General features: G+C 48.3%; 2 protein-coding genes across 2 annotated transcripts; one reads left to right on the forward strand and one right to left on the reverse strand.

The window, feature by feature from the left end:
* Positions 1-4,184: 4,184 nt before the first annotated feature.
* atoh1c (atonal bHLH transcription factor 1c) lies at positions 4,185-4,760 on the forward strand. The gene has a single exon (XM_030098838.1). The coding sequence runs from the start codon at positions 4,185-4,187 to the stop codon at positions 4,758-4,760; it is 576 nt and encodes a 191-aa protein (XP_029954698.1).
* Positions 4,761-6,155: 1,395 nt separating this feature from the next.
* Positions 6,156-25,854, reverse strand: waplb (WAPL cohesin release factor b). Its single transcript, XM_030098093.1, has 20 exons — positions 25,531-25,854; positions 24,180-24,676; positions 19,779-20,532; positions 18,729-19,111; positions 17,565-17,695; positions 13,649-13,744; positions 13,391-13,561; positions 13,170-13,306; positions 12,932-13,043; positions 12,581-12,820; positions 12,389-12,500; positions 12,217-12,314; positions 11,718-11,794; positions 9,790-9,926; positions 9,564-9,679; positions 9,282-9,476; positions 8,641-8,857; positions 8,463-8,551; positions 8,244-8,339; positions 6,156-7,811 (listed from the first exon to the last, which is right to left on the reverse strand). Exons 2-20 carry the CDS (start codon positions 24,652-24,654, stop codon positions 7,746-7,748), a joined length of 3,702 nt encoding a protein of 1,233 aa, XP_029953953.1. The 5' UTR covers positions 24,655-24,676; positions 25,531-25,854; the 3' UTR covers positions 6,156-7,745.
* Positions 25,855-26,133: the final 279 nt, after the last annotated feature.

Genomic DNA, 26,133 nt, shown 5'->3' on the forward strand with positions numbered 1-26,133 from the left:
CAGTTTTTCTTCTCTTCTTTAACAAAAGAAGCTACAGAATTACTGAAGTTTCACTGGCTGACATGCACACATTTCTATTTCAGAATAATTTTCCCAAAAATTGGCTACCAGCTTCAGAAAGTCTGTTTATTTACTCAGAATTTCCACCGAACATCCATTTAACAGTTTTTACAACAGATTTAAACCAAAACTCATCTTCTTTTGCTCAGTTGTCATAGCAACACACACACACACACACACACACACACACACACACACCATCCTGCAGTTTCTTCGCCCGCAGGCAGACATTGTTTAATAATGTTATTGATCCCTGTGTTTTTGGCGCACAGACACGTGGTCGGTCTGCTGGAGTGTGACATGGGTTCGTGCATACACACACACACACACGCACACACACACATAACAGGAGAGTTGATGGAGTAAGAAATAAGGAAAGTCGTTTTCGCACAAGTAAGTTAAGTCTACAAACACACTGCACACACTCACACAGTGAGCAGACAGATACATGCAAGGAAAGCGCCCAGTGATCAATCTCTGAGCAATCAGGGAGAAGTGTAACCCCACCCCCCACCCCCAATCCCCTAACCCACCATCCAACACACACACACACACACACAAAAAGCCCCCCAACACACTCATTTGTCTCATTTCACACCACTGATCCTTCCTTCCTCCCTCATTGTGCCTCTACTTTGACACACACACTTCACCGGAGCTCCAATTACTAGTCATCGATCAGACCAGCTGTGTGTGTGTGTGTGTGTGTGTGTGTGTGTGTGTGTGTGTGTGTGTGTGTTTAATTAGGCAGGTGACCTCGCCAATGAAAGATCGGCCTCCTCTCTTGGCCCGCATGGCCTTTTCAGTGTGTGTGTGTGTGTGTGCATGTTATTCCAGCTGAATCACATCAAAGCGTTGTTGTGGGTTGTCGCCATGCCAACGACGGTCACCTGTAACTCCTGACCTTCATTCAGTTGAATGGCAGCTTCCTGACTGGCCGTCGACTCGTCCAATCAGAGCCAGTCGTCCGCCAGGTCCTCTTCCTGCGAACAGCTGGGACTCGGCCGTGAGAAAATGTTCGCTGGGTCGCATCTTCGACCTGTTTTTTTAACGATACTCAGATGTCAGATGTTGTGCAACCTGTGGTCTGGGACCCGTTTGAAGGTCTGATAGAGATCACAGGATGGTTCACAGGCTTTTTTTTTAACTAATGACGTGCAGAACAGCTGTGAAACAATTGGAAACATTACATATTTTATTCTTTTTACCCACATTGTTGTTATTTTAGGAATCTATTCATGGCGTCACTTCACTTTTGGGGTCTTTTTGAAAAGTTGCTCCTAATATGTTCAGAGTTGAATGTTTAACCGTGATGGGCTCGAGCAGTGGGAATGCAGATTATTTTTGACTCACGCAGAGAGAGAGAGGAAAAAAAACACACATTTTGAAGCTTTAATTGGCGCACGTTGATGATGTAAGACATTGAAATGACCCTCAGACGTTTAAAATCCACTCAGACCGAAGCAAAGTGAAATCTCTGCCGAATGTTTGAAGCTTTTTATCTTCCACAGGAACGACGTTACACAGTAGACCCAGTAATTTTTTTTTTCTTATTTCTTTTTGTGGAAAGCACAAGTGATCTTTTTCCCTCAGTGTGCTGCACTTTAAAGATTTCTCCAGTTTTGAATATTTAGAAAATGTGTTTCAGCCACTGACCTGAAGAAAAACTGATTACGGCAGCTTTAATATAACTTACTTTAATTTAGTGACACCTACTGGTCACACTGTGCTACAACGCAATAACAGAAACAAAGACATTTATTTATTTTGAAAATTAATCAAAAAACAGACTATACTGCCTTTTTAACCTCATACTTAAGACTCAGTGAAGCAGATCCTACAGAGAACCTTTGAAATAAAAGGAATTTATTCAATTCTGTCCCTTTAAATTAATGGAAAAAAACTCAGTGAAGTCCAGTTGGTGTCTGCTATTGCTGTGAGTTGTTTCCTCTTCGTCCTGAAGCCAGATGGTTGAAGCCGAAGTGAGCGGATGGATGTGATGGAGCAGCAGGTCTGCAGGACCTGAATGGGCTGAAGGCTCCACTGGCTCGGTGGAGCAGTGGTTTGATCTGCGGTCCGTGGCGGCGTGCTGGCTCCAACGAGCCGTTTCATTGGGTTTAACAGAGCGCGGCGTGTTAACAGCTGAATACAAGCGAGCCTCACCTCACCTCACCGCTAACTAGTCTGCTCAACAGGCAGAGGTTACAGCGCAGAAACAAACGTTAAATGACCAGATTATAGAGCATCTTCCTCAGACTACGGACCTTACTGTGGTGAACTTTCCACTGAACTACTTCAGCCATTCACTCTCTTCATCTTCTGCATCCATGAGTGAATGGACACAGCTCAGGAGCCAAGTCACACTGATATAATTGTCTTTTCTGCTCTTTATATCCCCCGAAAAGCTGCGAGCAAGTAGATCTGACTCAATAGGACAGAGAGTCAGCTCGGTCAGCTTCCTAAACGTTAACACATCGTCAACATGGATGTTTCCCACTTGTCAGTCCAAACTTTCCCACTTCCCGGCTGCGCAGGGCAGAGGACGGAGGGCCGATCCATGAAGCCCCCACCCCCGTGTCTTCAGCTGTGCGGTGGGTGTCCTCTGTTTGATCTGCGGCCTGCGACCGTCCGCTGGCTGCAATGAGCCGTTTCATTGGGTTTAATAAAGCGAAGCGTGCCAACAACTGTCAACTGAGGCACGGAGCCAACCCTCCCCACGCGCTCCGGACCGGACAGAGGGCGAGGGAGGGGGGCGGCGAGGGAGGGGGGGGCGAGAGTCCGGACCCTCCACCAGAAGGAGCTGGCACACGGCGTCCGGTCACGCTGCTCGATACCCTCAGAGGACGGCTGTCAGTCAACAGCAGATCCGGGGAGGGGGGCCATTTTGAATTAACCCCCGAAAACTTCAAACCCACAACAACAACCTGTGGAGCTCTGAGCAGAGTCCACCGCACACTTCCACCGATCCAATGACAGCAAGCAACGAAAAGGAGGAAACTGTTCAAAGAAAACTGAAAAGCAGAAATGCAAAGAAAACAAAGAGAATTAAAGGTTTTTTTTCTTTGTTTTTCAACATTTTCTGGGTGTTTCTTTTTAAGGTTTGAGCTTTTCCAGTCTTCAAATTAACTTTGTTTCATGAGTCTAATTTCAGTTAAGTCTAAACATTTGCTCATTAAAAACAAACAAAAAATAAATGAAACCTTGTCTTTAACCCTTTAAAGTTCACAGAGGGAAACCATTTCAAGTCTAAAGTGTTGAAGGAAATTTTTACACTTATAAAAAATGTGCTGCTCACTATAGTTCGATCTCACTGGAGACTTCTTAAAAATGTCTCTGAAGTAAAAAAAAATCTGTTATTTATTGAAATATCTTTTAGGAGGAAAAGGGCCATCTTTAAATGAGGTTTTCTTGTTTTTTTTCTTCATAATTATACTTTTTTTTAAGTATTTTACTTTAAAATAGTGTAATAAACAAATCAAAATACAAGAGAGATGTTTTTACACAGTTAACTCTTCCAATTTGTTCAAATATTCAGTTTTTGTCAAAACAGTAAGAATTGTGAGGTGAAATATTTTGTTTCAGTTCCACGAAAAAAGAAACAAAAACACTTTAAACTGATGATTTTGTGGTTATTTTTGTGTACTTTACTTAAAAATTTTACAGAAATGGGCGGAATATATAATTTCAACTTCATAGAGCTTTCACTGTTAAAAATTTATGAAAGCTTAAAGGAAAAATGTTGACAAAATTGCTTTTTTGTGGAGAAAATTGAACTCTCTTTCTCACCCTTTTCTGATCCAAATTCCTCCTCCTCCATCCTTAATACACCTCCTCTTCCTCCATCCATCCTTCCTCCTCCTCCTCGGTCCACTCAGACGCTTCTAATCCTCTTTTGATGAACTTGGTTAATGGACCTCCTGCTGAACTCTGGCTCTGTTCAATACGCAGCACACGACCCTCTCCACGCCCCCGAGCACGCACGCACGCGCGTCCCCGTGGCTGCCCCCCACCCACTTCCCCTCATAAATGCCCCCTGAAAGTCCAGGAACGTCAAACTTTGGAGAAGTTTCTGCTCCAGGAGGAGAAAGAAGAAGAAGAAGAAGAAGAAGAAGAAGAAGAGAGCCATGCCGCCGCGTAAAAGCCTGTTCCCTCCGCTGCTGTCTGTGTCCCCAGAGGCGGGGCTCGAACCTGGGGTCTCCGCGGCCCCGGCGGCTCTCCACGCAGACATCCAGGCTCTGCTGCAGCGGGGCCGCGCACAGGAGCGTCCCCCGGCGGAACGAGCAGGAGGCGGCTGCGACTGTACAGGAGGAGGAAGAGGAGGAGGAGGAGGAGGAGAGGCTCCGTGCGCCATCGTGGAGCTCCGGCTGAGCCCCGGCGGGGCGCTGCGCTACCTGCAGCCGGACAGGTGCGCCCTGGAGCGGGCGCAGCGGCGGCGGCGCCTCGCCGCCAACGCCCGGGAGAGGAGGCGGATGCTCGGACTGAACGTGGCCTTCGACCGGCTGCGGAGCGTCATCCCGAACCTGGAGAGCGACAAGAAGCTGTCCAAGTCCGAGACGCTGCAGATGGCGCAGATCTACATCTCCACCCTGAGCGAGCTGCTGCAGGAGGGGCCGCGGAGAGGCCCGCGGACCGGCGGGGCCCCGGGGAGGAGCGAGGAGGAGGAGGAGGAGGAGGAAGAGCAGGACTGTGACTCTCTGTAAAACTCCATCCCAGACTTTATTAATATTATTTTTATTTGTCAGACTCAAATTTTATTTTTTGATGTCAATTTTTTAAAAAAAAAATATTTTTTCATCTTTTTGCTATTGAAATGTTCCACAGTGTGAAAAACAGATCTGTGTGCATCGGAAAACTTTCTTTCATTGTTTTCATTCACATTTTGAGGTAAAAACCAGAGATTTGCAACATGTGGGATGGAAATTAACATTTCGTTTTTTTCATTTTTATCTTATTTGCATTTCCACACTGATTTCCTGCAGCTCCCGATACACTGTATTTGAAAAATCCTGAAAATGTCTCATTTGGTCAAAAAGGCTGCAGAGCTTAAGTTAAACTAACACATTAAGTTGAGTAAAGTCAATATTATGATCACTGGCACATGAGATGTGAGAATATAATTCTGTCATCTGGTTGTGAGTTCATTCTAAAATGTTCACTTTCCTTTCAGAAAATGCTGGAAAAAAGCTTTTACATTAAATTCTTGTAATCTAAGTTTGTTTTTGTTTTATAAATTAAGTACTCAATTTTGCTAGAAACAGTAATAGTGAAGTGAAATGTTTTAACTGTAAGCCTGTCAGATCCATTAAATGTAAAAATTGAACATTGTTTTCTTTTTTGTGCATTTTACTATTTAAGAAACATTAAAGATGAAGTATTTCTGTTAAATTGACTTATTCAATTCCAATATATTTAAGGAGTGGTCATTCAAACTCCCAACATCTGTTTTTTAAAACATTTTACTTGAGCTAACTTATTTTATTAAGTCTATTAATTTTCACACGTCACCAAAATTCAACAGTTTTAGGCTAGTTTATTCATTTCTGAATGAATATTTTATTTTAGCTATGGATTATAGTGATAAAACCATGAAAATATTTTGAATTGTATGCTTAAAAGCTTGAAACTGGAACTTTTATCAGATCTACTTTTATACAAATTAAAATAAAAAGACTTAAAAGTTCTTGTAATCGGTGCGTTTGATCCTGAATAAAGTCAAAATCCTTTGAGATGAAAGTCTGGTGAGATTATTCAACGTTAACTCAGGAACAACTCCGGTGTGGGGATGAAGCAAGGCGACGGCGGAGTTACTGAAAGTAGCAACTTTTATTCTTTTCAAAGTATTTACAGGTAACCAAAGACGCGGGGTCTGCAAATCGGTACAAAGATCAAGTTTTTTCCTGCAGTGGCTCGTTAAGAAGCTCTGTCCGTCCACAACAACAACACCGGGGGAGAGAAAGCCTTTAGAAAAGGAAAAAAAAATAGAGTCCCATTCACAAAAGTAGAGTCTACCCTCTAGATTTCCATTAAACCCCGCCTCCCCCCGCTTCTGCCCCTGACCTGCACCCCTCTTACCCCCCCATCCTCACCCCCTCCCCTGACCTCGACCCACCCGACATCTATTTACAGGAACTATGTACAGAAAGCTCTTCCATTCATTCTCGCAGACGTCTGTGAATAAAGCTCTTGTAAACTTTTTTTCTTAAAAAAAAAAAGGGGGGAGAGTGTGGGAGTGTGTGTGGGTGTGTGTGTGTGTGTGTGTGTGTGTGTGTTTGAGAGAGAGTGTTTGTGTGTGTGTGTGTGTGTCTACATGAAGAATGAACACAGAACAGGATGACACAAGTCAAACAAACGGAGAAATAAAGCGGATTCCCTCTGCAGTACCGCCTCGGGCCACCAGGTGGAGCAGCGAGTCGCTTCATTCAGTCCAAGAACAGAAGATTTTGACACCAACATTAACGGAAAATAGAGAAACTCAGGGGAGCGTTGACTCACTGCTGCCACCTGTTGGATAAAGACGGTATTGCGCCGACGCAAACGGCTGAGGAACGTGGGAAAACTTAATTTATTATTTCCATTTATTTTATTTATTATTTCCATCACGTTTAAACAGATAAAGGATTAAATTAAGATTAATAAAGAGGGAGGCGGGACGTGATGATTGACAGCTGAATCAGATACTTTGGTAGCTTCACGCTTAAAAAGATCGAATTTAAATGAAAAAGTGTGCTTGCACTCCCGAGGCATCATGGGAAATGTCGTCCTGGACTCTCAGCTGGGATGAGGGAGGAAGTTGCAGCTCATTATCCCTTCAATTTCTCGACACAAAGTGGCAGCTTAAAACCACGAAAAGGCAAAAATCTGTTTGGGGATTATTTTCCTCTCGGTCTGAAGAAGAGGGAAAGAATCTCAGAGGATTTTGGGTTTGAGGCTTGGAGCTGAAAGCCGCTCCGCTGGTGGCCGGGCTTTCAAAAAGACAGAACCCGGTTTGCCTTCACCCCTCGGACCCGAGCGTCCCGCCGTCCTTTGTGCCGCGGCTGAAGGCGGCGTAATTGAAAGGAGCTGGAGGAGGACAGGTTCTGGGTCTGGGAGGGCTCGGGCCCGGCGGGGGACTCGCAGCTCTGATGTGGAGCGATCGATTGTGTGGAAAACTTTGGGAGGAAGAAGTTTGAGCGGCCCGCGGAGCGGCGGCATGTCAGGTGTGTGAGCGGGGGGATGGAGGGGGGGAGGGGCCACGGATTGAGAGGTGGACGCAGCGTGAGAGGAACCAGGCGGCGGCGGGCGACTCGGGGTCGCCGCCTTCAAAGCGGGAGCGGAGCGGCTATTGTGGTCAGTAGTTTTCTTTCACCGAGCGGAGCCGAGAGCCGCTGGAAAATCAAACGGCAGCTTCAGTCCAATCTGGGGAAGATCGATGTGAACGGGCGGCCGGGCAGAGAGGGCAGACGGCGAAGAGACGCCACGCTTAAGAGGAAAAATGAACAATGGCAGGGAAGAAAAAAGGATCATTGCTGCAAAACTCAGCAATTTCAGGGGATTTTCATGAAGACAGAACTAAGACACACAAAAAAAAGAATGCAAATGTTATCTGAGAGAAGAATGAGGTGTGTGTGTGTGTGTGTGTGTGTGTGTGTGTGTGTGTGTGTGTGTGTGTGTGTGCGCGTGTGTGTGTGCGTGTGTGTGTGTGTCTCCTAGCAGTGCTCCAGATAGTCGATGATGCGGGAGATGGACTTCTGTCCGGTGGTGCCGACGTCACACTGTGGAGAGACGGAGAGAAGGTTCAGATATTCGCACAAATAAACTGTTTCCTTAAAAAAAACTGTGGCTCTCGTCTCTTTCAAAACCAGGTTTTACTTCTGCCCCTTGTGGTTCTAGTGATGTGGTTCTGTGATCTTTTGGTTCTAAGGTTCTGCTGGTTTTAGGCTTTGTGTTTTTAATCTCTTCTAGTTTGACGCTTTTATTTCTGTCTCATGTGGTTCTAGGACCTTGATGCGTCTGGGCTCCAGCGGCTCAAGCTGTTTGGTTCTAGTCTCTTTTAGTTCTGCCTAATGTGGTTCAAGGCCTCTTGTGGTTCTAGACTCACGGTTCTACCACATGTGGTGACGAGAACGCCTTATAAAATAAAAGGGGGCTTGGCCGACATTTCCAGCGGCCAATCACAGGAGAGAATGTGTGTTTTCTGGACTCACGGTGAGGTTCATGAAGTTCAGGAACTTCTTCAGCATTTCTGTCATGATGGAGAAATCTCCTTTGGGCAGGTTCTCTCTCACAGTAGTCACATTCAACTGGAGGAAGGAAGACACACACACACACACACACACAGTCAGTAAAATATTGCATACATATGGTGTGTGTGTGTCTGTGCGTGTGTGTGTGTGTGTGTGTGTGTGTGTGTGTGTGTCACTCACAGGGCTCCCCTGACAGAGGCATCCCAGCAGCAGTGCTGTGTATGAGGCCACGATGCTGTCCTCCATGTGCTTCCCTGCATGCTGCAGAGCTGAGACACACAACAGGAACTCAATAAGTAAACAACTCCACAAACAAACATGCCTGTGTGTGTGTGTGTGTGTGTGTGTGTGTGTGTACCTTTGTTGAGATCCAGCTCCTCCTCCTCCTCGTCCGCCGCCTTCTTCTTGCCCTCGTCCGGCTTGTCGGCCTGGTTGTCGTTGGCGACCCACTGGATCTCCCCGCCGGTCTCCTGCCACTCGCCGCTCTGGTCCAGCGCCGGCTTGGGCGCCTCCTTGATGAGGTCATCAGTCTGCGCCTCGGCCAGCACGGCGGCTCGCTCGCGCTGGAGGAAGAGCTGAGGGGACCGAGTGGATCAACGTTACACTTTTCCCTCCCAATTTTTTAATTTGTTATGGATCAAGACTCTTCTAGTTCCCAGCTTTTGTGATTCTACCTCTTCTACTTTAGGCTCCTGTGGTTTGAGCTCTATGGATCTAGTTTCTATAGTTCTAGCTGGGCTATGTTGCTCTAGCTCTTTTGATTCTAGCTCTAGTTGTACTTCTGGTTGTATCTTTACTGGTTCTAGGCCCTTATTGTGGTTCTGGTTTGTCTGGATCTAGCTGTTTTTGTTCTGGTTCTGGTTGAAATCGTTCTGGTTCAAGTTCCACTGGTTCCTCTTCTGTTATCAGTTCTATTTCTTCTTGTCCTAGTTCTAGTTTCTGATTCTTCTGCGGGTTCTACTTCTTCCCATTCACCTCCCCACACATGCCGTGGCGTACCTGTACGAGTGCTGCGATGGCGCTGAGTGGCCCGGTGCTGCAGCCGATGTCCTGGTTCAGGTTCTGGTTCTGGTTCTGGGGGTTGAGCAGCACGGTGGAGTCGCAGGGACCCTGACCTCCCTCCATCTCCATCTCCATCAGGCAGTACCTGTTCCTGGCGCTGTACTCCACCAGGTTAATCAGCAGGCCCAGACCCTGGAGGACACACACCCGGGTCAGCTGTGGGTTCGAGGTTCGAGGCTCCGGGTTAGCGACGCAGACAGTTTCTGCGTTTTTGCTCACCAGCACTCGGATATCGAACCGCTGCTCCTGAGGAAGATACTGAGGGACTTTGAGGACGCAGTTCAGAGCCGTCACTATTAAATCCTCTTGCTCGCCCGTCTTTGTGCTGCCCCACTCTGAAAACACACACACATCAGTACTGTGCAACACTAAGAGTACATTGATGCCATTACTGGGTGTAGCGTTAGCATTAGCATTAGCAATAGCGTGCTCTGAGGCCGCTCACCGTTGTCGTGCGTCAGGTTGAGCAGGACTCCGATGATGGCCCTCATGCAGTCCTCCACCGCCTTCCCCACCACGGCTCCGTCAGCGTTCACCTCCCGGCTGTAACGCTGGATCATGGCCTCACACCTCGCCAGAGCCCTGAGGACACCAGAGGAGGGGGGCAACTCGTCAACGCTGAGTTCACTAAATACCGGAAAAGTACTCCATCCACATATTCTGAGCAAAAAGACACCCAGAAAACATAAACTTCCAGTGACTTCTCCTGACCCTGCTGGAGGATTTACAGTCAGCAGCTGGAGTCACATCCAGACGTCTGAGAGTCACTCTCCTCCTCGCTCATAAAACAGACCGGCATTCAGGGACACACACACTAAAACACACACACACACAAGGTCAACCTGCTGCAGCAGCAGCAGCAGGCGGCGGGTCGAAGCGGGTCAGCAGCAGCCTGATGAAAATAATCAGATTACATCTAATGACACAGGGCAGAAACCAGAGGCTCCACATGAGGATGCAGAGGAGAGGGGGACAAGAGAGAGGGATGAACGTCTGCTTCAGAGGAGCGTACGTGTCCAGGAAGTGAGGAGGACAGAGCACACATGCAGATTTAATCACACGGGAAGGGGAGTTCACCAGTTAACCTGAGTCAAAGCAGTTCGGGACTCAAAAATGGAAAGTTCCCCATTAGTGGAACCACATTTCACACCAGCTGTTCCTAAAGCCCCGCCCCCTTGCATTAGGATTTTAAGTTTAAAGTTGAGACAGTGGCTGCACATAGTGTGTCGTGTTAGCATTAACTGCGTTTTCACACAGGAACCTTCCCCAGGTACCAACAACTTTTTTCGGCTATCCCAGAGAGCGAATATCAGAGCACAAAGACGATCACATCATCTGCAGAGATGTTCCTTTCACCTGCTGTAGTGCTGAATTCTCCCTGTGAAACACTCCTGGCTCGATCAGTCGAACCCGAGTGTTTCAGTGAGGGTGAAAGTCGGAGCTAATTTACCCCGACGAGGGCAGATTGACTTTCATTCTCACAGGCGCTCCATCAGAGGGGGCAGAAGATGGTTTATAGCCACAATCAGTCCTCTGTGGGCAGTTTTAGTTACACTAACAGGCTTCATGATGCGGCTGCACGCTAAAGGACGAGCGTGTGTGTGTGTGTGTGTGTGTGTGTGTGTGTGTGTGTGTGTGTGTGTGTGTGTCACAGCGCTGTTTGGGGGTTATTAGATTAGCCCTGCAGACAGCTGAAACACCCGAGGAGGCAGTTTGGACTGAAACAATCAGTGCAGCGTGTGTGGCAGCGAGCAGGAGGAAAGAGGTGTGTGTGCGCGCGCGCGCGCGCGTGTGTGTGTGTGTTCGGGGGTTAATCGAGTTAAACTGAGCGGACAGCTGAAGGCTTAGACTGAGGCCTGTGACTCGCTCAGACAGCAGCTCTTTGTTGACCCGTTCGGCCCTCGTTCTCCTCATCCTCCTCACACCGGGGCCGAAGGTCCGGTCAAACAGAGGACGGAGGAGGAGGAGGAGGAAGAAAAGGAGCAGGAGGAAGAGGAGGAGGAAGAAGAGCAAGAGGAGGACAAGGAGGAGGGCAATCAACTCAACCAGATGTTCTCCAGCTGATCCGGGAAGTTTCCCTTCCACAGTCAGCAAATCATTTAAAAAGTCACATATTTAAATGATAAAATTCAAAGATTTTAACACAAAAAACATGAAATGATCAGAAATGGAGAAAAGAAACCCTGGTCCTGCGCATCCAGCTGCCTGCTACCAAGCATCCTGCTGTGGATGTTGGGACAACAGAGTCCTAAATATGCGCGACTCTTCGGAGCAGGCGCTGGATCGCCTGGTTTTAACGACTCCACTGCTGAATTCTCGGTTCAGGTGGAGTTAACCGACACGCTCACCACACAGAGGAGGAGCTGGACTTACTTGGCAGAGGAGACGATGAGCGACGAGTCTTTGTAGGCGATCAGGTAGCTCTGGTTCTCCGGGTTATGGACCGTAACCTGTACACACAAACACACAGCGGGTTTATCGGAATATTCCTACAGTTCCAGATATAAAAACATGACATTTGAAATGTTTAGTGACCACAACTGTGTATATTTTGATTTAATCCCTCAAGAATTTTTGAGTCTTTCTCCTCCAAGATTAATTTCTGAAAAAATTCGTATTAAATTCACAGAAATACACTGAAGGGTAAAGTTGATTTGCTTCAGATGAAGATCAAAACTGTTTAAAAAAAAAAAAAAAAAAAGGGAAAAATGCTTCAAACTGTGAGGAAAATTTAAACATTTCGCTTCCCGTCGACCTGACACACATCAAAGTGTGGCTCGGCCCCGTCTCGGGTCTGATCCGCCCAGGTGAGTCCCACTGAGATCAAAGACGTCTCGTTCAATCCGGCGGTCTGATCTGGGGGTCTACTTACGCTCTCCAGCACCCGTAAACACCTCTCGGCCCCCCACAGCGACGACACCAGCTTCTCCTTGTCGTCCTCGCGGTTCAAGTTGTGCACGCATTCCTTCACTGTGGGGAGACGGCCGGTGATCAGGCAGTGTGTGGTGTGTGAATACAGGAGTCGTCCTGCGGTGACCGCTGACCTTTGTCCACGATGTGGTCCAGGCCCCCCAGCAGCCGCAGCTCCTCCTTGAACCAGTCTCCTGCCCGCTTGGAGGTCAGCGACAGTAACGTCTCCATGGCTAAATGACCCGTCTGCAGGGACACAGGGGACGGCGTCAGCGGCAGGCGAAAAGCTTCACCGTGACGCCGCTCGAGGGCGACCCGCGGCGCACCGTGATGTTCTGCAGGTCCAGGTGCTTGTTGTGCACGGTGTCGCACAGCTTCCTGATCTTCTCCTTTATTTTGGCGATCTCTCGGGCGCTGAACTGGACCGTGGAGTCGGCGCCGGCGCCCTGGTCCTGGTCCAGCTCCAGCAGGCGGATCATCAGGTCCAGGCAGGACCGGTCCAGGTCCATGTTGAGGCGGTCTCTGCTCAGGATGTACATGAGGGACGCCGTGCACAGAGCCAAGTTCTGCAGGGAGAAGACCAAACAACTCCATCAACGTCTCGATTTTCACATCCGCAGCTCAAACACTACTTTCAGGCTTATAGCTGCGTGTGGGACTCTGACTTGAGTCCTTACCGGGTGTTGCGGGGCGTCGTTGAGCGTTTTGAAGACCTGAGCCACCTTCCCTCTGGCCCGGAGGTGCATCCTGAAGCTGGGCATGGCGCAGCGCGTGGCCAGGCTGATCACGCTGCAGGAACGGCACAAACGAGGTGAAAACGACACGAAGGGAAGGGGAACTCACCTGAACCCTGACCCATAACGCAACGATAAAATCCACCCCGAGTGGGTGGAGGCGTTCCTGCCCGGCCCTCACCTGAGGCAGCGGGTGTTGAGAGGCTGTCCGCTCTTCAGACCAGTCGCCAGGTACTCGAAGTCATCCGTGAACTCCTGGTTTTCCCCGAACTCCACCACGTCGTTGAAATGCTTCACGTGTTGGACGACGGTGTACAGCTGGAAAACGACGCGGCGACGGATCAGCCTCGACGCTCTCAGCAATGAAGATCCATTCATACCGAGCAGACATGAACCGTTTACCTCTTTGTGCTCCTTGCGACACTTGAGCGTCGTCACCGTGTCCTGGTAGGGATCCGTGGGCACGGTCACACACTTCGTGACCTTGGGCGGAGGGGGCGGGGCCTTGAAGACGCCGTCGTCCTTCTGGGACTCCTGGGGCTCCTTGCTGGGTCCTCCGGATGACACCGACGCCTGGAACGGACGCAGGAGGGTGGGTGAGTGTCATTATTATTCTCTGAATTGCGATCGGAAGGTGATGGAGGGGTGCGGTGTACTTACGGGGGCCGAGTGAGTCCGTGAGAAGAAAGGCGGAGGAGGCTCCTCCTCGCTGTCCACCGTCCAGTGTCTGGCGTTGTACACAGCTTTGGTGGGAGACTGAAATCGACACAAACACAAGAGGTGAGCGCCATAAACCAGAGGACCTGTACAGAGAGCACATTATGACCTCCTCTCACCTGCCGCCTAAAACCCAGGATCAAAGAGCGACAATTCAAGACCAGAGCAATCGAAAAGAGAAGAAGCGATTTCAGCTGATATTATCAACAAATGGTCAATGCTGAGGGTGAGTAGGATCGGTAACAGGGCGAGAAGAAGGTCAACTGGACATGAAATTAATGGCTTTTATGCAGTCTTTTTTGCAGAAAGGTGTGGCTCAACAACGTCTTCAAGGCTGAGCCACAGTGGTTAAGCCAGTTTTAATAAAGAATCGGGAAGGACACAGCAAAAGTCAAGTTGAGCATATGTCAGTTTGAATTTGAGTAACGTAAAAGCCAGCAGGAGTCGCGATATCGCCAAGACAGTTTCAATGAGCAGCATCAAAGCGTAACTTCAACTTTAAGATATGTATTTCTATGATCCGATCAGGACGTCGTTCAACGGGAGACGTATCCATATCCGTACGGCCATGGCAGTCAGGATGAGGCAGAAGTCAATGAATCAAGATACCGTGTTGTAGTTGTCCGCCCCAATCAATCGGAGGAGAAAGTGACGGGAGTCAAGAAACTTATCTCTCAGGTTAAGGACGGGACAAAAGCTCACAGTAGTCAAGATAAGCAGGGAAAGTTCAAATCACCTCGAGGCAGAGGTCACCAAGGATCAGTGGAGCTATTTAGGAGCTTATGTCAGGATCAGGCAAAAGTAGAAGTCAAGATAGACATCTACCATAATAAAGAGGAAAAGGCCAACCAGAGCCAAGAATTTATCCAGAGAATGTACAAATATGTGCAATTATTGGCCCATGGTAGAAGGCTATCCAAAAAACATTAAAATTCTTTCTTCAGGTTGAAAAATTCTGGGGGTTTTTTTTTCCAGAAACCACACAGATTTTATGGTCTCATGAAAGTTGCAGAAGCAAACAAATAATGAAGTAGGAGGTACAGCGAGGTGAAAGAAGCAGGAGGAGGTGAGAGTCTGCCAGCACTGATCAAACAGCAGGAAACACACACACACACACACACTTAAAACAAACACACACACCAGCCCTCATCCTTGGCTCGTCGCCGCTCTTCTTTGTGTATTTTTGCCAAACCTGTGGTTGGTGGTTGCCGGGGCTTCATAATGAAAAACAAAAGGAGGGACTAGAGAGAAAGAAAAGAGAGAGGACAGAGTTGGCCGTGTGTGTGAGTGTGTGTGTGAGTGTGTGTTGTGGCTCCACGGGGTTAATAAGCAAAGACAAAAGGGGAGTTAGAGGATGAGCCTGGCTGTGCTGGAACATCAACACACCGAATTAAAGCCCCCGACGGTAATCTGAATGACACAGACGGACACCTACCCCACCCCCGCCCCGCCCACCCGCCGCCGAGCAGCATGGGAGGGATGATGGCGAGGGAGGAGAGGTGGGCGAGCGCGGCCCGGAGAAAAGTGAAAGCTAAGTGTGTGCGCCAAAGTCATTCAGAGCGCAGCTCCATGTGGGCGGCTGCACACTCCACTGCACACGGGCCGCCTCCGACAAGCGGTGGAGTCACTTCTTCCTCTGCCAGCCACTGAGAGGAACTGATTTATCAACAGAATTTTTACTTATTTTACTCTTAATGAGGCTCCTCCTCCAGAGAACAGGTCTTCAGCTGAGATAACAGCTCCGAATGATGCGAATTCTCATGTGTTTGTCACTATTTCACTAAACTCTTGTTTACTAAGAAATCAGTAGCTCATCATTTCTGAGCTATGTTGACTTCGATCGGCTCCGATCACCCAAGATCCTTCAGGAATCCTGAACTTTCCAAGGTATTCTGGAGTTTCGGAACAAACTACAATTATCCCGAGTCGGCCATGTGGACCTGATGGTCAGACCAGCAACACGCTTAATGGCGCGGCGGCGAGGGGAGGCACTCTGGACCGCTGGAGAAGGTCATTGTTATGGATGTAATAACCACTCGCTCCATAAAAACACAGCCGCCGCCGCCGCCTCCTAAATATGGATGAGTCGCTCTGCGTGTTGTCATTATGCTAACGTCTCACATCCCCCCGCGTCCTCGGCTGGATGAGCTAACAACTCCGGGGCCGGGCGCGCCACAGATGCACAGTTTACTGTAATTGAGGCAGAGTTTTGACGACTCCTCCGTAGGACGGACACTTCCACGGGCTATTGTTTCTGTAATGAGCTCCGCTCGGCTCCGGCTCGCCATTATGTAAATAGGAGCTGGGAACCAAAGTGTATTAAAGCAAGGAGTGGGAGGAGGGAGGGGGGGGAGGAGAGATACCGGGAGGGGAGCACTAAAACCAAAGTGATGGAGAGCACATTATTCAAGTGAAGGGGAGGAAGGTTACTCTGAGAGTCGGGCCATGAAACTGGGCGGGGGGAGGCGGGGGACAGGGGGGGGTACATTAAGTACATTATTCTGCTCCTCGGGGCGCTGTGACCGCTCTGTGGGATGGACACTTCAGGAGCAATTAAATCCGCGCTCAGGTGCAGACAGGAAGCTACAAACAATAAAGTTGCTCTGCTGCGGTTAAGGAACTCAAGAAATTACCAGGTGGGAAAATCCCATTTCCTAAAAGTCACTTTACATAATAAACTATTGACATCCATAGCATGTTCATTATCTGATTATCTCAAATGGACACAAAAAAAAAAAAAATCCATGCAAAGAATGAGGTTGTATTCATCAAGTGTTGTAGCTACAATTTACATGTGCATTATTGAGGTCCCAAACTTCACCAACATCTGTTAATTTAGACAATTTTTAGAAGCTAAAATCAACCTTTTGTCATCAAAAATAGACATTCTGCTTTATGTGTCCTATTTGAATAAAACGTGAAGTCATTTGTCTGTGAGTCACTGACCGGTACTCCCGAACCGTCACTGACCGGTACTCTAGAACCGTCACTGACCGGTACTCCAGAACCGTCACTGACCGGTACTCCAGAACCGTCACTGACCGGTACTCTAGAACCGTCACTGAGCAGTACTCTAGAACCATTATAAAATAATTCAACCCCTGACCAGTGTTTTTTTAATGATTTTCTGGTTGCCAAAATTGTTTTATTTAGTCCCAAACGATAGTCTGGCAGCCGTCTAAATCGAGCACTGTTCTTTCACATTCAAAATCATGATTAAAAGAAGTGGCACAACTCAATTAACCTCATGTAGGACACTCACTAAAAACCAGAAAAAGGAAAATGGAAAAATGAAAAATAACTTTGTGATTTTTATTCATAACAATATCTGTTGGAAAAGTTTAGGTTTACACAAAATGCGCTGATTTAAAGCTTAGAAAAGTGTCTCAATGGGAAACATTCCTCACTGTGTGGCTGTAAGAGCTTATCAAACTCAATTCCTGAGTCTGAATGATGGTTTTCACTCATCTGAATGCCCAAATCTGCGGCACTGATAATGACCGTCGTCACTGTCACAAACGGCACAGATTACCAGGCGGCTGTAATGAGGAGCGGCCTTCCAGCGCTCAGCCAAACAAACTGGGCTCGCCGCGCAGAGAGCAGCGAGGTCTAATTAAGAAGCCTCCCACTGCGAAAACGGCGCTAAATCTAATTATCTCTTCAATTTACCAATTCACCTGATGTCAAGGGCTTCCTGCAGGAGCTGGAAAAGAGCGGCTGAGGAAATTGTGGCTGTGCAAAAATAGCTTTGGACTGTTTCAGAGCGGGACAGAAAACTCTTTCGGTAAAAAAAAGCTTTTTGGGTCGTTTCATAAACGTGCGTGACGGCGGTGTGAGTGCAACCGTTGTCCCGGCTGACCTTCTTCTGGGCGCTGAAGATCCTCCGGAAGGTGTCTGGGTTCTTGTCGGCGGATTTGCTCTGAGGCGGCCTCCGGGGCCCGCTCGCCACCACCCTGAGGTCGTCCTCCGAGAAGTCCAGGACGTCCAGGACTGCGAGAGAGCACAGGCAGCGTCAGAGCTCAGACACACACCTGTGTCATGTTTACATGTACACACACACACACACAAGGAAACCAGAAACACAGCCTGTGGAGATGTGTGTGAATGGGTCGCTAGCATTAGTAACAAGAAAACACAGCTGAAAAGTTGATTTTTTTTTCCCCATAATTCCACAGCGACATGGAGCAAACAACTTTTTGAGGTGAGGCCGCTTCAGCTGCAAACTTCAAAAGTGCTTCACAGAGTTTGAACACTCTTAAATAAGTAAACTACACAAAAAAAATTCTTCGAATTCTTCGCTTATTTATACCAATCATGCCACTTTTGTCCACTAGAGGGAAGCAGTGAGTCAGTTCCTCAGTGGTTGAATTTCTTCCAGGTACTGCGTGATTTTATGAGGTTAATTAGGCTGTGGAATAGCTAGTTTTTGATAGATTCTTCATTCTGGATCCAACAGAGAAGACTGTTGTGAATCTATTACATAAATAATATAAATGTTAGGTTCTCAAACCGGGGCTCCAGCCAGGATGCTACAAGGGCCGTTGGCAAAGCTGGAAGCAAAGCCGAGGAAAAATTAGCATTTTCAAAAAGAAAATGTCACGTCTAAAGTCGTTCCTGTTATCGAAATACCCTTGGATGAGTTTTTAAGAGACATCGGCGGCGGTCTGAGGCTGATGGGCCCCGAGGGGCCGCGGCGCCAAGGAGTCCGCCTCGGCTGTCTCAAATGAGATTTTAACGCAGAGATTAAAGCGTCGGCTTCACTCCGTCGACCCACTAAAGCATTCAGTCCACCTGTGGTGATAAATTGCTGGTAAAGTGGCGATGCCGGTCTCCGGAGAGGCGGAAATATTTCCCGTTAATGTCCTCATCATTTAATTGACAACACAACCGGCGGCTTAAGCACAAATTCTTCAACGGACTGATCCCGACTCTACGGGCTCATCTAAATCTCCCCGAGCGCGCATTATCCCACACTCCGCTCCGCACAGGACCACCGTTCGTGTGTGTGTGTGTGTGTGTGTACCTGATCTGGCCTTGTTCTCCTGCCTCTCAGAGTTCTTCCTGTCCTCCTTCATCGCCGGCTGTTCCAGCATCTCCAGCCTCTCGAACGGATCGGGCGGCTCTTCCGTCAGCGTCTCCTCCTCCGGGACCAGCGTCGTCTCCATGTCAACGGCCATCTTGGCCCTCCGCCGCCGCCTCTCTTTGTGGCGGCCGTAGTCCTCGCCGTTGTCGTCCCCGGCGCCGTCGCTGTCGCTCATGTCGTCGAAGCCGAAGTATTTGATCTTGTAGCTGGAGTGGCCGTCGGCGTTGTCGGAGCTGTTCTCGTCCTGGGCGGGGTCTGCGTCCTCGAAGCCGAACAGGTCCGGCTTACTGACCTTCTTCGACTTGGTCTGCGTCTGTCTGAACCTGCAGAGAGGACGGACACATTTGCATGAAAAAAACAGATTGTTTTTGTTTCAGGAAAGTTTTGCGTTGACATGACAACGTTTTCGAAACAATGTCCGTTTCCACCCAGTGGACAAACGATGTCCGTTGGGTCCGTTTGTGGAGCAGCTGGTCTGCCAGACAGTGTTTATGGTTGACTTCATCATTTCTCAAGGATTGAAAAGACGCTGTGTAAAAAAATTGGAAATTTAAAGTTCATTTAAAATTATCTTTTTTTTTTGCACTTTTTCCACCATGTTACAAAAGCGGGGCAGTTTGTTGACTTTGTCGACTCCTGGTCATTTTCCCTTCAATTTGTGCTTCTGTCCCCTCACCTCCAGCCGGCGCGTCTGATGTAATGTTGAAGAAACTAAGTGAAACACTTCATTTTGAAAATGAGCTGATCTGTGGAACCTTTTCTTGCGGTTCCAACCGTGTCTGCGTGAATAACAGTTCGAGCTTTGTTGCTAATCTGGTTAACCGAGTTCCATTATTTTGAGACGTTGTTTCCTACCTGAACCTTTTTAATTCTGTTTATTTTTAAGGTGAGATTCCTTAGAAACACTTTAACCTGCAGCTGTAAAGCGAACTCTGTTTGTTGCCCATCGTCGTTTTAAGACGAAAGTTTTTCGTCATGTGTCGACCGTACCTTGTACTCTGTTGCTCGGTCTTCTTCCGCTGCCATCCCGCCTCTCCGATCTGAGTCGTGTCACCCGAACCGGCACCGCTGCCGCCACCGGAGGGCGCCGCGTCCGTACTGAACTCCTCCACGGCGCGGTCCTGGAAGGTGACGTTACACATGGACATGGAGGAGGGGTGCAGCACCGTGTAGTCCCTCGTCCGGCCCCGGTTCCCCCCTCCGCTCGTGCTTTTGGCGCTGCCGTCGGAGGAAGGTTTGGAAAGATCGGAGCCAAAGACTGTGCTGGCGAAGCCGCTAGAGTCCGGGGTTTTGCCCTGTTTGTTCGGCCTCCTGTATGTCCGACAGTTTGAGTTTCTTTCAAGTGAAGAGGAAGTGGAAGTGGACGTGTGGGAGAAATCGGACGGCTCCATCGGGTCGGAGTCGCCCCGGAGCTCCTCGCTGTGGGCGAGCCGCGGGGGGGACGGGGCTTTCTCGTGCCGGCTCCGCGCCGGGTCGAAGCCGGGGGCGGTGACTCCCGCCGAGGCCCACGAGAGCGTGGGGGCGGGGTTGCGAGGTTCCTGCGTGGGCGAGGGCGGCCGGAGGCCCATGATAACGTCCCAGGAGTCGTACGTGGACTCGGCCTCGGACCCGGTCTTCAGGGTGGTGGTCTGCGCCAGCGGCTGCCTGTCGCTCTCGGAGGCGTTCTGGTACCACGAGTAGCTGTGTTGGTTCTCAAACGGCGGCAATAAGGAGGCAGTGGTGGAGGAGCTCTGTTTGGACGATCCTGGAACGGAAGCAGACGCAGAATGAGATTTCAAGAAGCAAATTCATATCAAACTCGACATTTACATAATGATCCAGAGCTACTTGAACACTGTGCAGAGTCCGGTTTCTGAAATCGTCTCCTCATCCTTGTTTTTGATCTGACACAAGTACCTGCAGTTCCAGATTCGTCCACCAGGGGGTTGTAGGTAACAGTTGATGGCAGTAACGCTCAAGAATCAGCGATGATGCAAAGATAGCCACTGCCAATAAGGAAGCTTTCAAACTACATCATGAAGATGATTTTTAATGTATTTTCTGAACTTTAAGTTGCACTTTTTGGAAATATTTTTCGGCGCATACCACTTGTTCTCACTGTTGTAGCTTTTTTTTTTAGCTGTTGTGTCATTTTTAACGTGATTTAGAATCATTTGTCTCGACGATCAAACAGTGGAGCCACTACCCAAAGCCACCCACCTACGTGTTGCTCTTGAGCCACAGGTTGCAGACTCCTGCATAAAAATGCATAAAACATAAAACAAATCGAAACACTCTGCAGGTGGAACGACGCCCTCCGGTTTCAGGTGCTCCTCCGGTACACGGATCACTCGACGCTGTGGCTTCATACGGAGGCGTGCCGTGCAGAGCGAGCTTGTGCCCGACGTCTGCACCGCTTCGCCCTGGAAACAGGTCGCATGCAGTGACGAGCGCAGCTGAGAGAAAGCCCGTTTCAGAGGTAACTTCTGGAGGAAAATCAAAGGGTCCGGACGGACGTCTTCCACGACGACACGCACGCCCGCTCTGCGGTTATTAGCGGCCGCCGGCCACGTCTGCCCCCGACAGATAAAGCAATGGGTGACAGCGTCGGACGACTCGGAGCAAAAGGCAGGAAATTGCTTGGGAGTTTAACATCAAAGAATATCTGTTTCTGCTCTGAACGGGAGCTGTGGTTTCTGTTTGAAACGGCCCAGCTGTCAGAGCAAGAAATGAAAAGTAGGCCGTCTCCGGCGCGTCGTTTTCTGACTCAGGCCTCATTCGACAAATGAAAAATACAAGCTTACAAAGGATTATAAAAGACTGCTTCCCCTCCTTGAAGCTTTTCCTTAGATTTCTTTTTTTTTTTATTTAAGGACTGAATGTGATGTAAAAGAAGAAATTCAAAAAATAAAATTAAGCTTTAAAGCAAATCCATCAGTGTAACAAGTGAGATGACTGCAAACTATAAAAACTTCAGTTCAGGCATTTGCAGAGTTGCGCGGTTTGACAACACACAGGGTCAAAAACGGCAGTTCCACTTCAGACGGTGTTGGTCATGATCGAATTGAGGAAACTTCCACACTTCGTTTTTATAGATATCAGCCTAACCCTAAATCCACGGCTAACCAGGCACAGGCGGACCTGCAGGAACATCACACGCACCGCCGGACGAGGAAACTCGCCTCTGGCTCCAATCTGCCTTCGTCCAGCAACCCCCAACCGGCAGAGAGCCTCTCCGAGAGGCTCCAAGTGTGCTGGTAATCCCATTTGAATGAGCACGTCAGCATCACACCGTGATTAAACCAACACTAAATGTTCACACGTTGAACATCTTGCAGGATTCATTGTCAGAATTGTTGTAGTAAAGAAGTTGGCTTTGCATGATTTGACGATTTTCTTAAAGATGTTTTGGAAAAGAAATCCATTAAATAGGAATTTTATCTGCCCATTCTGAGAGACGACATCTCTGGTGTGTGTTATTTAAAGACCAGCTGAAGAAAAACCTGCACATAAAGGCGGCAGGCTCGGAACACGGCACAGGATCTGACCTTTCAGCTGGTACACACGGTCTCCGAGTACCAGACCGAGGCGAGAATCATCGCAGAAAGATGTGCCGAACAACTCTTTCAAACCTCAGTCAAGTGGAGTGGGGAGTCCACTCTCGAGTTAACCTGCAGGAACCTCTGTTTGACTCCCCGAGGGAAAGAAAAAAACAAGATGTGTCCGAGGCAGCTGAAAGCAGCGACTGGAGACTCCTGATGTAGAAGACGTCAGACCAGTCACACTTCCTGATATCACCTCTGATTTTTTTTTACTTTCACTCACTAATTTTTCAGTACACTCACTTCTAAATCCCCTGACGCACCACTCGGCAGTATCTACGAGCCAGATTGCCTATTTTTTTACCCTAAGATGATGAAGCTGTGACTCACTCCAGTCTGCCTGGAATCGGCTGGTCGTCGCTGAATTCACCGATTAGATTGGTTAATGTAGGTCTTTACCGTGCAGAGGCAGGGCATTTGTGAACCGATAAATTACACCGAAATAACGTGACAATGACCAAACACTATGGATGGAGTTTTACTAAACAATCTTCTGACTTTGTTAAAAATTTTTTTGTTTTTGGGCTGGTTTAAAAGAAGACAAATCGAGTGTACTTCCACTGCTGAGGGACCAAAACACCACAGGGAACAACCACACCGTGTTATCAACAGGATCTGTTTCAGCACCACAAAAGAAGATGTCACAACGCAACTGGAAACAGGAAGTGACGGCGCAGAAGAGGAAAAATGCAAGTTCACGAGGACAAGCGGCTGAGACCACGTAAACATGCCGTTACAAACTGTCGATGGGATTTCTGAAACGTCTGTGAAACCAGCGGGCGACAGCATTTTGCTGTCCTGGTCTCTCGTAGAGACGCGGCGGAGCAGCTTGCTGCTGGAGTGGCCGGCGTCTCTGGCAGGTGGCCAGCAGCAGCCACCGAAAGCTGAGTGAAGGGACGGTGGGTGTGGGGTGGTGGTGGGGGGGACTCAGCACACGGAGATGCCATTAAAATCAGCACTTAAAAACCACCAATAAAAGATTTCAGCACAGAGCTGAGTGTTAAAATGAGGCTTGTGTATTTGTCCGCCTCATGACTTCACTTCAGCTCAGACCACAAAAACAGGACAGAGAGTGCCCATAATAACATGTTGCAAAGTGACACATTACACAAGTAACTGATTACTATTATGAAAACAGTTAATCAGTTACCGAAGTTTCCACACACACACTATTTTTTTTACATACATGTAAAACCAGCAGCATCAGTCGCTGAGTTTCCGTTTGGTAGAACTGGAAATGACGACTTTTAGTAGTTAAACACAAGTAATTGATTACTACCAATGAGTAAATTAACAGTTGTCATTGGCTCATACAGCTGTTTCTTTAAAGAACACTGATTGCAGAGCATCTGCCTCCCACTAACTGAAGTAAATTCAGCTTACATTCATATTATAGAGCATCTTCCTCCTACTAACATCCAGACAAAAGAGTACTTCATCATCCACCAACATTCACATTATAGAACATCTTTCTCAGACCGACTGATGTAAATTCAGCAAAAATACAGATTATAGGGCATATTCTTCACACTGAACGATGTAATTTCAATTGATCTTCTTTCTTTTTATGCAGTAACAAGTTCAGAAATGTCAAAGTTGTTTCATTTGCCTGCCTTCAAGGAACTAACTCAGTGGTCCACATATTATGAAGTGAATGGAACTCTGCGCTGTTCTTTCATCTGCCATTCTTAGTGAAGTGAAAGAGATCATCAGCTCAAGCTACAACGCCTCATATCGACTCAGATATCACAAGCAGGGTAAAGATTCTCGGGGCTCATGATGGCAGCCTCAGGGTGGATTTGTGGATTACCTATGCTTCCACCGCTGCTGTTGAAGAACCGCTCTGTGTTGTCCGCCGCCCTGGCCTGGTTCTTCTCTCCGGGCAGCCATGACGAAGCCCGGGCGCCGGATCCCCCCTGAACGCTGGACCTGCTGCCCGCTCCCAGAGAGACGCCCGGCCTCTCGGCCCGCGGCGGCTCCGCCGATGCCGGCTTGGCGGGCGATGACTTGCTGCCGCTGCGCGACGACACTGGCTTGGACTCCTCGTCACTGTCGAACCCGAACGGGTCGTCCAGGCCGTCCCCACAGGGGCGGGGCCTCTTATACACCTCCAGGACCGAGTCGTTCCGGGGAGCGCCGGCCCGCTTGGAGCCCACCTTGGCTTTGTAGGTGGTGTCGCCCCATTTGGTGCTGAGGGTGCCTCGCTTGGTGGACAGAACCTCGTCGAACTTGGACGTGCCCTCCCCTCCTTTGCGGCTATAGGTTTTACCAAATCTGGACGTCATTGTTGCATCTGGGTCATATTCTCTGAAGACACACCAGGAGAAGAAGGAGAAAACTGCTTTATTGTCACATATGCAACAAAATGTACACAAGCAGCTACGACGCAGCCAGTGAGGGAAACATTTCTTTAGGTTTTGAGAGTGAAATCTGAACTGATACCTGGATGTTTCTAGCTTATAAAGGTAGTGTCTTCCCCCCTTTCTGCTTGCATTTCACACAGATGGGCCTTGACCTTGCAATGTTAAGAGCATCAAGCTAAGATCTTTAGTTTTAATTCAACTCATGGGGATAATCTTCAAAGGTTAGCTGTTTAATTGAACAGTTTAACTCATAAATCCTCCAATTCTTTCACCAGAATTCCTGCTCACCCACTTTCAATGACCAATTTATTACATAATAACAAAATCTATCAATTGTAGTATATCAGTTCAAAGGCTATTTCTCACGTGGCGATGTCATCTTCAAGCAAATTGTATAACTTAAAATTATTTTTATGTTTAATGTATAATAAACTGGAGAGGAACTAGAGCTGCAGCACTTTCTCTACCAGCTGGAGCGACAAAACAAAGCTAACATTAGCATCTCAGGGCGCTGATGGAGTAAACTGGACTGATGGTGCTAAAAGGAGGTTGGATGCAAACATCGGAACAGGTGGGAGATGTGGATCAAACTGTGTGATGGTGGATTCAAGCAGCATCTTCGCGAGCATCTTTCACTGTTGACGTGAGTTCGAGCTCTCCTCTGTTAGCATTTAGCATTAGCCTCATGCTAAAGGCTAACAATAACTCCAATCTGGAGCCGCGTCGCGCCGCTAAATGAAAAACATCCGCACAGGGAGGCTTTTCTCCCGCAGAAAGCACAAAGCCACCCGCACTTACTTGGTGAGCTAAAGGGCCGATCCGCACAAACCGCCGTCCGGAGCCGAAGCGGCCGTAACGAGTGGCTCAGGACCGGGGCCTCCTTCCCCTCCTTCCCCCGCTCCGAGCTGCCCTGTTCGGGAGTATAAACAAGGCCCGCCGCTAGCAGGCCGAACCGGCGCGTCGCAAACTCTTCCGGGGAAGAAGCTCAGATCCGGACCACGGAGGTAAAAGATGCAGTTTATAACTCCATCCGAGCAAATAGGTTCTCTTTTTTAGGCTAAATTGCAGGTCGATTGTCTACTCCGGGCTACGACGAAGGCTTCCATTGGACTCGCTCTCTTCTGCGTCAAGCTCAGGCAGAGAGTGGCAGCTTCCGGCTCTGCCTTTCAATGCAAAACTCCACTATTAACGTACAAGAACAAAATCACCTCAGGGTGCATAGCATGCCCTCAAACACACATGAAAAATAATTTGTAGAATTTTTTTTAACTACTTAATGTTTAATGTATCTACAAGTTCTCTATTTGTACTGAAATAACACTCTTTTCAATCTTTAATGTGACGGGTTTTGTTTTTGACTGCTCTTATTTTGTTCACCAAAACCGGATGTTAACATTTCTA

The sequence above is a fragment of the Salarias fasciatus genome, chromosome 8 (assembly GCF_902148845.1).
Source record: "Salarias fasciatus chromosome 8, fSalaFa1.1, whole genome shotgun sequence".
Classification (NCBI taxonomy): Eukaryota; Metazoa; Chordata; class Actinopteri; order Blenniiformes; family Blenniidae; genus Salarias; species Salarias fasciatus.